The 11,915-nt window shown below is 39.5% G+C and overlaps 1 protein-coding gene across 7 annotated transcripts in view; it reads right to left on the bottom strand.

Annotated features, from left to right (window-relative positions):
* Positions 1-367: 367 nt before the first annotated feature.
* The window catches only part of top2b (DNA topoisomerase II beta), a 110,763-nt gene continuing 99,215 nt past the window's right edge, over positions 368-11,915 (bottom strand). For 6 of the 7 annotated variants that reach the window (XM_055660517.1, XM_055660532.1, XM_055660484.1 and 3 more), the window contains 3 exons: positions 8,633-8,866; positions 6,785-6,876; positions 368-867 (listed from right to left, as the gene is read on the bottom strand). In XM_055660517.1, the coding sequence (XP_055516492.1) occupies positions 691-867; positions 6,785-6,876; positions 8,633-8,866 (503 nt within the window). In that variant the 3' untranslated portion in view covers positions 368-690. The remainder of the gene's footprint in view (positions 868-6,784; positions 6,877-8,632; positions 8,867-11,915) is intronic. The other variant, XM_055660493.1, reaches the window with a different exon arrangement.

Below are 11,915 nucleotides of genomic sequence, written 5' to 3'. Positions count from 1 at the left end.
CTGACAATGACAATTAAAATTGAATCTGAATCTGAATCTTAGGCAGCATTGAGATATCAATGTATTTTGGGAATACTAATGAGGTTTGAATGGGAGGGTCGTGAAAAGTATTGACAAACATGGAGAGTTCAGAGTGCATGTACATAGATCATTAAAGGTGGCATTGTGGGTAGACTTATATGGAGAGGAAGGCATACAGGATTATGGCCTTCATTAGTAAGGGTTTTGAATGTAAAAGTAGGGGGGTTTATGCTCAGACTTTATAAAACACTATCTTAACCCTTTCCAACTTATTCATACCCTTCCCCACCACCCCATGATATTTGGTTTAAATTATTTATCTTGCATCAGAAATCACAGCACAAAATGTGTTTCTAAAAGTTTATTCAAGTTCATTTTTAAAAAAGGCATTCAGATTTGCAATTTCTTTCACTCAAACAATTAAAATGTGTGCTTTCAGCAATCTATCACATTTCTACAAGGCTATTCAACACAGACATAAATTTTATAATAAGTAAAAAAAGTAAAATTGCATGTATGCATGATAAAATGTTAAGAACATCTACACACAATAAAAACAGGTACAATTTCACAAAAAACGAGCCAAAATGTACAAAAGAATCAGATAGAAGAGATAAAAATAAAGAGACACAAGATACATTAATTTTCTGGAATTATTCTTTTAAACAATTAATCATACATATCATCGTTGTAATCATCTTCATCTGATTCTATAAAATATTTCACCTCTTTCTTGGCTCGGCCCAGCCTTGATTGAGATGTTTCAGAATGTGTGCTTGATCGAATGACGTCAGCTGTCTCAAAGTCATTTTCACCATCATCGTTGTATAATGACTTATTAGATTTCTTAGAAAATTAAAAATAGATAACTTTAATATCAAATCGGAAACATTTAGCATAGTCTTGATGTATAATGACAAATATTTTTAAATACAAAATTACAGCCTGAAATAGATGTGTAGCTGCACAGAATGTTACTACATTATTATTTATCTAATCAACCATATTGATAAGAACTAAAAGAGCTGCTTAATGCATTTGACATGGATAGATGATAATGGAGGGGAGGAAAGGGTGCTCATTTGTAGAAATCTGTATATTTTTTTAAATATTATCCTACGTCCTGAAAACAGATTTGAAAATCCACTAATAGGATGTTTTTCTGCTCCTGGAATTTCAATTACATGTCATTCCGTTTCATGACATTTTATTGATCTTTCTGATACAACATGCAATTTCAACACATTGGAAATGAGCAGTCTATAGCACACAGCTCTCTGCACATAATTACATTTTGCCCATCTCATTTTATCTCATTCTTTTAATTATGAAACCTTATTCTGGCAATATCTGCAATTCATTGACTGAATAAACAATCTTATTGTGCAATAACCTCACAACTTTACTGAAAGTTTCAAAAACTCCTTTCAGAGAACAGGGAGCAGCTTGGGTGAGACAGAACAATAATTCTATATTATTAAACAGCTTTTTACTACTGAAATTATTAACTTGAAATACAAGATCAAAAGGAGAATGCTTGGTCAAGATATTGAAATAGTGTAAAACTACTCTATAGATTATTTGAAAGGATAATCATTCAATAGGCAGTGACTACAGAAACAGAGCATTGATATGTTCCAGATTATTTAATTCACGTTTAATCAATAATGTTTTATTATTAATGTTTAATGTTTTATGTATCATTCTTAACTGTCACTGTATGTCATGTTGTCACTTGCGGGCAGAGCACCAAGGCAAATTCCTTGTATGTGAATTCATTCAGATGTGGAATAAGACAGATATTATGAGTGAAAGGCAAATAAGGTATTTGGCATGCTTGTTTTCATCAGTCAGAGCATTGAGTGCAATTGAGGTCATTGGGTTTGGGACATCATGTTACAGTAGCATAAGTTGTTGGTGAGACCACACGTGAGGTATGGTTGCCCAGCTTACAAGAAGCTGTATAAGCCCGTTCCATATACCCACCACCCTTTGAGTAAAAATTTGTCCCAAACATGTCCACATTGACCAAGATATCCCAAATAAGCTAGTCTAATTTGCCTATATTTGGCCAATATCCCTCTAAACCTTTCCTAACCATGTACTTGTCCAAATGTCTTGTAAATGTTATTATATGTGCCACTACGAATTTCTCTGGTCGCTCATTCCGTACACCCACCACCGTTTGCGAAAAAGTTGCTCCTCAGGTTCCCATTAAATCTTTCTCCTCTCATCCATGCCTAGTTTTTTAATTCCCTACCCTGCGAAAAAGACTGCAATTACCCTAGTTATTCCCCTGCTTATTTTACACACCTCTATAAGATAATCTCTGTTTCCTTTGCCCCAAGGAATAATCCTAGTCTGCAAAATCCCTGCCTATCGCTCAGAGCCTTGTCAACATCTTTGTTAATCTTCTCGGCTTTCTTTCCAACTTGATGTCATCTTCCGCATTCTTACAGTAGGGTGACCAAAACTGAACACAATATTCCAAGTAGAGCCTCATCAACATCTTGTACAACTGTAACGTAATGTCCCAACTTTCAAAACACAATTCTTTGATTGATGAAGGCCAATGTGCCAAAAGCCTTCTTCACCGTCATATTTGTATTGTATTGTATTGTATTTTAATGACCACACAGCCAGGCTGGTGGAATTTGTTATCAGTACAGCTCGGTACAGGTTCCAACATTTCATCAACATTAAACATATAACATAGATATACATACAGACAGACACATTACATAATACATAAGGGCCATGCTTATTCTTATTCCTCACCGTACAGAGTTTAAAATGTTAATTGCAGTGGGAATGAAACTGTTTTTGAAGCGGTTTGTTTTGGAGGCAATCTACCAGTGATGTCACTTTCAGTGACCTTTGTACTTGTAGTGTCAGATCCCTTGGCTCCACAATACTCCTCAGGGCCGTACTGTTCACGGTGAAGTTCCTGCCCTGGTTTGACTTCTCAAATGCAACATCTCAGACTTGTCTGAATTAAACTACATTTGCTATTCCTCATGCCATTTGCTCAACTGATCAAGATGCTGCTGTAAGTCTTAATGACAATCTTTACTGTACATGATATTACTGGTTAATATCATCAAAGTTGGCCATATCCTGATTTAGAGCTTTAGCTTATGGACCAGCCATTTCAATATCCTTAACTATTTCAAAGTTAATAGCACTGTGGTTGCTGGACAAAACAATTCTGGCCGACTGACACGTGCCCTGCCTAATTTCCTAAAAGTGTATCATGGTTTGCCCGTCTCCCTTGGAGAGTCCTCTATATATCGCCCGAGGAAACATTCTTGAACATATTTGACAAATCCCACCCCATCTAAGTCCTTGACACTATGGTAGTCCCAGTTTATGTTGGGGAACTTATCATCACATACTATGACAAAACAATTAGTCTTGCAGCTGTCTGCAATCTCTTGTCATATTTGTTCCTCTAATTGTTGTTGACTATTTGGAAGCTTATGGTACAATCCCAACAACGAGATCCTTCCCTTTTTATTTATTTGCTCCACCCACATAACCTCACTCGATGAACTATCAGTAATGGCAATTTAAATTATTGCTGGGAATTTTCTCCTTAATCAATAAAGCAACCCTCCTCCTTTGACCCTACCACTATCTTACATGTAGCAACACTATAGTATACACTGGAACATTGGGTAATCCCACCCTTAACTAAAATTCCATAATGGCTCTAATGCCCCAGTTGTGTTTGGTTACCCATGTCTTGAGTTCATCTATCTTACTGTAAATCCTCTAGCATTGAAATACATCTAATCTAATTTAATAAAATTGTCTTTCCTCGCTCTCTATCTATTTTGTCTTGTGACGTTGTGGTCATTGACTTATGCATCGACTTTCAGCCACCCACCTGCATTGGAACCCTCCCCCGTGCCAATCGAGTTTAAACCCTCCCAAGTAGTGCTGGCAACGTGTCCCTCTAGTCTATCTTCAGTCCAGAAGTGATCTCATTGGTCCATAGATGTGAGTCCCTGTTCCCTGCACCAACTCCTCATCCACACATACAATAATCAATCAATACAATCAGTTTTATTCGTAATTAATTTGCCAGCAGCAGTACAATGAAAAAGAACACACAAAAACACAATAAATATTTAACACAAACATCCACCACAGCATTCATCACAGTGGTGGAAGGCACAAAATTTGGCCAGTCCTCCTCCATTTTCCCCCGTGGTTGGGACCGCAACCCTCCACAGGCATCCAGATGAGTGAAAGTCCAGGTAAGTCCTGAAACAGTGCCTCCCCTACCGGAGGCTTCAGGTTGGTGTAGGCCGTAGGCCGGCGGTCGAAGATTTAAAGTTCCCGCCGCGCCGCAGCCAGAAGCACCGCAGACCACAGGGCCGGCGGTCGAAGCTCCCCTCAAGGGGTCCCTGATGAGGGACCAAGCTCTTGATGGTAAGTCGCTGTCGCGCCCGCGGTAGAAGCAGGCCGCGGGCCCGCGGTGGTGGCTTCTTCTTCTCCCGGGTCCCCAAGGCCACGGGGGAGGCGACATGGAAAAATGGAGGAGGCGACCAAAGCGGTTTCTCCCTTACCCCCCCACACAACACACAAAGAAACATTAAAAACATAATAAAAAAACAAAAAAAGTTGTAAAAAACTGACACGCTGCTGACAGGGCTGCCGGCTTGCAGCACCCCCACCGACCTCTACCCCAGCTACCCACCAACAACCTATTCTATCATCCTTTTCCTATCTTCACAAGTACGTGGCACCAGGGATAATCCAGAGATCACTACCCTTGAGGTCTTGCTTTTTAAACTTTTGCAGGCACGCCTGATGCCATACATCTGACTAGTGCTGCTGTTGCTCTCCTCTGAACGGTCACCCCTCCATCTCCCAACCAACACTAACCAAAAGGGTATATGTGTTTTGGTGGAGTCCACCCTGAACTTGTCCAGTCGCAGTTCTAGTTCCTTCATATTGTTAGTCAGTAGTCGCAGTTTGACACATCTGCCACGGGGATACTGGAAGACTGCCTGACTTCTCAATCTTGGTCAGTGCTGAAAGGTTAGGTCAAAGGGCCTATTTTTGTGCCATATAACTTTGACTATTACCCAAGTTTGCCAAATTTTGCCCAATGTAGTTATCAGGATGATATTGCCCAATGTAGTTATCAGGATGATACTTCTCTTGGAAATAATTATCTAGATTGTGAGATATATTAGTTCTACCCATTATAGACAGTCACATCCCCTAAAAAATGAATTTCAGCTCAAATGACAAGCTTACTTCATGTTTACACTATAACAGTATTTATTTACAATATATTACATTTGTTTGTTTATGAAGAGCTATCCTAGAGTCTGAACAATATTTTTTCACATAATCAGCACATAATCCTCCGACATTTTCGACATCTCCAATGGGATCCCATTACTTGCAACATCTTCCCATCTCCACCCTTTTCTGCTTCCTGCAGAGACCGTTCCCTCCGCAACTACCTGGTCAACTCGGTCCTTCCCACTCAAACCACACCCTCCTCAGGTACTTTCCCCTGCAACTGCAGGAGATGCAACACCTGTCCCTATACCTACCCCCTCGACTCTGTCCAAGGACCTTGACAGTCTTTTCAGGTGAGGCAGAGGTTCACTTGCACCTCAGCCAACCTCATCAACTGTATCCGCTGTTCCATGTGTGGACTCCTGTATATCGGCGAGACCAAGCGCAGGCTTGGTGATCGTTTCGCTGAACACCTCTGCTCAGTCTGCCTAAACTTACCTGATCTCCCATTTAGCCATAGTCATAGAGTGAAAGTGTGGGAACAGGCCCTTCGGCCCAACTGCCCACATGTCCCAGCTACACTCGTCCCATCTGCCTGTGCTTAGTCCATATCCTTCCAAACCTGTCCTATCCATAAACACGCAACACACATGTTCAACACTTTAACTCCCTTCCCATTCCCACACTGACCCTTCTGTCCTGGGCCTCCCCCATTATCAGTGAGACCCAGCACAAATTGGAGGAACATCACCTCACATTTTGCTTGGGTAGCTTACTGCATTATGAACATTGACTTCTCTAACTTCAAGTAGCCCTTGCTTCCCCACCCCCCTTCCCAGTTCTCCTACCAGTCTTATTGTCTTCACCTTCATTTTATCTCTCTACCGCCCACTTCCCTGACATCAGCCTGAGGAAGGCTCTCGACCCGAAACGTCACCCATTCCTTCTCTCCAGAGATGCTGCCTGGCCTGCTGAGTTACTCCAGCATTTTATTTCTATATTCGATTTAAACCAGCATCTGCAGTTCTTTCCTACACAATATTTTTTTTACAATTGGAATATATCTTATGCTTTCGGTCAGTAAATGAGGTCACGATATAGTAGACTATTTTTATCTAATTTATGCATTTAACTGCAATATCTTCCGGGCAAATGAAAAGTATTTCATCCATTTGTGGTGTGCATGGTATGTGGCAGAGAAGCTTAATGATTAAGTAGTGTAACAATAATTAATTTATGCAACTGGTCTGATTCCCTTCAATTTTATCCCATAGGATTTAGATGGCAGAGTAATCTTTTTGTGAATGTGGTTATTGTCCAATAATTGTATGATATAAATTCTATGGCAGAATTGAAATATTTTATTTTCAAACAAATATGGTCTTGTTATTGATAATGGGTTTTTTTTTCCACACTGGTGCCAAATTTTCTTGATCTTTATATTGAATTGAATCATTTTAAAATGGAATAAAAACAATATTAAAGAAGTTCTGTTACAAACCTTGCTAGCTGACGACTTAGTGGGCTTCTTCAGAGGGGAATATTCATCGTCTTCAGAGCCAGATAGTTTTCTTTTCTTTCCACGACTTTTACCTGATACAAGGTAAGACAATGCTATTTTTTATCAACCAGCAGCATCGAAAAGGGAGGCTAGTGCAAGTCGCTTATTTTGATGTCAAAGTGTTGTGCTTGATGTCTAAGTACAGAGGTTTTGACAAGTGAGACTTCAGCAGGGAGACTGAGTGTTGACTAGGTAAAGCAAAGTTTTTTTTTAAATTCCCAAAGTAACTTGACGGAGAAAAAACATACCACTTTGTTATTGGAAAGAAATCCTGAAAACTATGTTTGATGCAGGCATGTCCACCTATAGCAACTTCACATCACCTGGATTGTTTGAAGCGATAGTTAAGACTCTCTCCCTCCTCTTTGCACCTTAGTGAATGTTTTATATAGGAGGTTCAGGGAGGTGGTCACAATAAAGATTCAGTTAGTGGATGGCCACGAGGGCCATGCAAACAATGCAGCAACGCAGACTATTCCCCTTTTGAGCATCTCGTTTTGGATACAGTTGGAGGAGTGGTTACCCTCTCAGGGGACAGCAGCGACGGCAGCCAAATTAATGGCACCACAACAAGCTTTGTTGTGCAGCAGGGAAGGACAGGATAAGCAGTAGTGTTCAGTGACTCGGTAGTCACATGTCAGACAGATGACATTGGCTGTGAGCAAGATTCTAGGATGGTGTGTTGACCCGCTGTTGCAGGAAGTTGAACAGCCAGTAGCTGTAGTCCATGTTGGCACCAATGATGTGATTTAGAGAAATTAGGTCCTACAGAGAATTTAAAGAGTGAGGTGGAAAGTGAAAAGCTAGGACATCTCGGGGTTAATCCCTTTCCCACATGCTAGTGAGTATGGGAAAAGGAAGATAGGAGAGTTGAATGTCTGGCTAAAGAGCTGGTGCAGGTAGAAGCTCTTCATCTATTTGGATTATTGGGATCGCTTCTGGGGCAGAAATTACCTGTACAAGGGCAGGCTGCACCTAAACTGGAGAGGAAAATCAATATCTTCCAGAGAGGTTTGCTAGTGCTGCATGAAAGGGTTTAAACGTGAGGCAGGGAACAATAGTGCAATATGTGGAGTCAGATTGATATGGGCTGCGCAGTGGTAGAATTGCTGCCTTACAACGCCAAAGACCTGCGTTTGATCCTGCCTACATGTGCCCTCTGTATGGAGTTTGTACATTCTCTGTGTGACCCTGTGGGTTTTCTCTGAGTGTTCCGGTTTCCTCCAAAGACTGACAGGTTTGTAGGTTCTGTAAAGTTGTGGCAATCAAGGAAACGTGGTTGATGGAAGGCCAGGACTGGTAGCTCAGTGTTCTGGAGTACAAGAGATTTCGTTTGACAGAATGTACAAATGAGGAGGGCTGTTGCCCTGCTGGTCAGAGACAGCATTGCAGTGGTACTCTGCGGATATTCTGGAGGATTTGTTCAATAACGGGTAAAACCTCAGAGATAAGAAATAGACAATTGTTTTGATGGGGTTATACTCATTAGTCAGCAGTAATTAGAAGGGGCGATATGTAGACAAGTCTTCAGAGTTTGAAGAAGAGTCCAGACCCGAAATGTCTGTCACAGGTACTGCCAGACTTGCTGAGTTTCTCCAGCACAGTGTTTTGAACATAGTTTTAAGGTGAGAAGAGAGGGGAATTGGACATTATGGTCAACATGGGTGAGCTGGGTTGAAAGGCTTGTTTCTGTGCTGTGCAGTCCACAACTATAAAAATACTCATCAATAAGACTATTTTAAGATAGATTAAAATAATGGTAGCTGTTAAAAGTGGATTAAAAATTACCTTTTGTACTTGCTGATTTCTTTGGCATACCAAAGTCCAACTCTGATTCAGAATCAGAGTCTGAACGTTCTGTTTTCTTCAGCTTGGGCGGCTGCTTTCGTTTTGTTGTTGTTACCTTTTTTTTTGGCATACCACAGCCCAAGTCAGAGTCTGAATCCATTGGGTCTGGCTTCTTAGGTTTAGGTGGTCGTTTAGGCTTGGGTGTACCATCACTGTTGGTTGTTTTCTTCACTGCTGAATATGATTAACAAGATTGAATTATAAACATTTACGTGACACAGAATTTGGCAGGTCTGAAAAGTAGAAAGTAGTAGTCTAAATGTTTGTAGATTATTGCACATAATAAACCTCTGACTAAAGCTAAGGACTATCTTGAACTATTGGTTATATATTAGATTCCATAACTTGGGAAAGGAAACAGGAAGAAGATTTCAGTGGCCATATTACATCCAGATGCTAACATTTAAACCTTTTATATTAAGAATATGTCTTGGAAGCAGGTGGATTGCTGAGGCAAAGAAAAGGCTGTGAAATATAATCACAATAAAAGCAAAATACTGTGGATGTTAGAAATTTGGAAATGCTGGAATTGTCAGCAAGACCTGAAGTGGGGGAAACCTGCTGATGGACGACTATCTAACTGTAACATTAACATTCAACATTAACATGCAACAAATAAGAATTTCATTGTTCCAGTTCATATCTGGTGCTTTAAACAAAACACTCTTGAACTCTTGAATGATACTGCTGCTGGTAGATGGCCTACCATCAACATACTTTTTTCATCAACCCTGAGCTCCTTTTTCTCAGATGAACCGTAGATGAAAAAAAGGCAACTGGAGAGATACTGATAAAACACTTTAGTCTAGTTTTGATAGAAGAGTGCATTTGTGAGAGAACACACAAGTGATATAACCAGAAAAATGCATTGAAATGAAAGTAATACGAGAACTGAAATGAAAGTAATACGAGAACAGAAAGAGAGCAAATTTCAGCTCTGGTCAGAGTGCCCACTATCTCTGACAATTTGTCAATCGTTGTTGAATCTACTCAGGGTCTTAACATTTTCCAATTCATCTATAATTTTACAAGGGCCAAATTAATTTAGTGTGAATAATCAAAGACCATTTGACAAATTTATACATTTCACATATATTTTAACTATTCTGAAAACAGGTTTATGTCGGTGAGCCAGGTTCCAGAAACTTGTCTAGGTTTAATTTCCAAAATAGAATAAATCCATGACTGCAAGACTGATTCCACAGCAGTAATAATGCATCACTATTATCATCATAAGGTATTTTTACTGCAGCTGAAATAATCTAATTTCCAAGCCCAATCGTTGCCATGACATTTCCAAATGATATTACATTTTTATCCACCAAAGTATTAACATATCTGCATAAAAATGATCAAGCATCCTGTGAACCTCAGCCACTACACGCTAATTTCCTAGGAATTGGTACCAACAGGTTTGAGAGCAGCCCAGTTACAACTTTCCTTTTCACACTTCTGATGGAATGGCACATTGCCAAAGCCACTCAGAAACTCCCCATCCCAAATGAAAAGCAGTGGATTGACTCCAGAAATGTTACTGCTGTTGACCCTCTCTGTTTTATGGTGCTAACCACTTGAACCTATTTTGTCTAGTAATAGTCTTGTCTGTTCAATGGAAAAACATCTCAGCTTTTTTTCACCTCTTGAGAGATGAGCATCATTGAATTTGGTATGATATTTTCCTTAAAATGAGGTATCCAGCATTGTAATCGATATTTATTTAAGCTAATGTGGAAACAGTGATTGTTAAAGGATTATACTTTTTGTACATTTTACTTGTTTGTAAAACTATTAGCAACAATTTACCTCATCAACTTTTAAAGAAATATTTTATATATGTGTGTTTTTACAATACTGGGTACAAAAAGTGTGACATCATACATAAAACTGAAGTACACAAATAAATTATTTCAACATGATTTAGATTAATCAAAAACCCTCACTGCGGCAGTACATGACATGGAGAGATAGTTCTCGAAGTTTGCGAAAATGTCATTAATGAACAAAATTCCTCAATTAACATGCGTTCCTATGCGTTTATTTTACTTTATGTTTGGTGTCCGCCAATCAACCGTTATATGAAATTTAGAAAGTAATTTTTTTCTAAAGCATGATAGCTGATATCTTCACATTTGCTGTTTTTCAACATACTTTCTTGTTATAAACATGGAGTTGTGACCAAATGAGCAATATTCCTGTTATCTACTGAAACGTGCGTTGTGTGCATTACACAGACCAAGGGTGGACACGAAAATGAAAGTAGCTCCTGTTTTTTCCAGTATTTTAAAAAAATAAAAAAATTCTCATGTTTTGAATAAACTTCATGGAAGTAATTGTCCATACATAAGTGACTGCAGGTACATAATTTGATGGAAATATAATAATTCTCACAATTTCATTATCCATTGAGTTCTTCAAACTAGAACATTTTCAATCTCCTTGGGAAGTTCTTTGAAACATAGAAAATAGGTGCAGGAGTAGGCCATTCGGCCCTTCGAGCCTGCACAGCCATTCGATATGATCATGGCTGATCATCCAACTCAGTATCCCATCCCTGTCTTCTCTCCATACCCCCTGATCCCTTTAGCCACAAGGGCTACATCTAACTCTCTCTTAAATATAGCCAATGAACTGGCCTCAACTACCTTCTGTGGTAGAGAATTCCACAGATTCACCACTCTCTTAAAAGGTTAAAAAATGATTTTCTCATCTCGGTCCTAAAAGACTTCCCTCTTATCCTTAAACTGTGACCCCTAGTTCTGGACTTCCCCAACATCGGGAATAATCTTCCTGTCCAACCCCTTAAGAATTTTGTAAGTTTCTATAAGATCCCCCCTCAATCTTCTAAATTCTATCGCATACACGCCGAGTCTATCCAGTCTTTCTTCATATGAAAGTCCTGTCATCCCAGGAATCAGTCTGGTCAACCTTCTCTGTACTCCCTCTATGGCAAGAATGTCTTTCCTCAGATTAGGAGACCAAAACTGTACGCAATACTCCAGGTGTGGTCTCACCAAGATCCTGTACAACTGCAGTAGAACCTCCCTGCTCTTATACTCAAATCCTTTGGTCTTAATTTACCATTGTGGAGTAACGGTGGTTACTCTAAAATAGGGTTGACACCAAGAAAAACCACCCTTACAATAAACAATAGACAATAGGTGCAGGAGTACACTGTTTGAAATATGGCCATTCAGAGCACAATGCCAAATTCATCAAAAGTTTT

The sequence above is a fragment of the Leucoraja erinacea genome, chromosome 2 (assembly GCF_028641065.1).
Source record: "Leucoraja erinacea ecotype New England chromosome 2, Leri_hhj_1, whole genome shotgun sequence".
NCBI classification, from domain to species: Eukaryota; Metazoa; Chordata; class Chondrichthyes; order Rajiformes; family Rajidae; genus Leucoraja; species Leucoraja erinaceus.
Note: the sequence above shows the minus strand (reverse complement) of the source record. Positions and strands in the feature narration are given on the sequence as shown.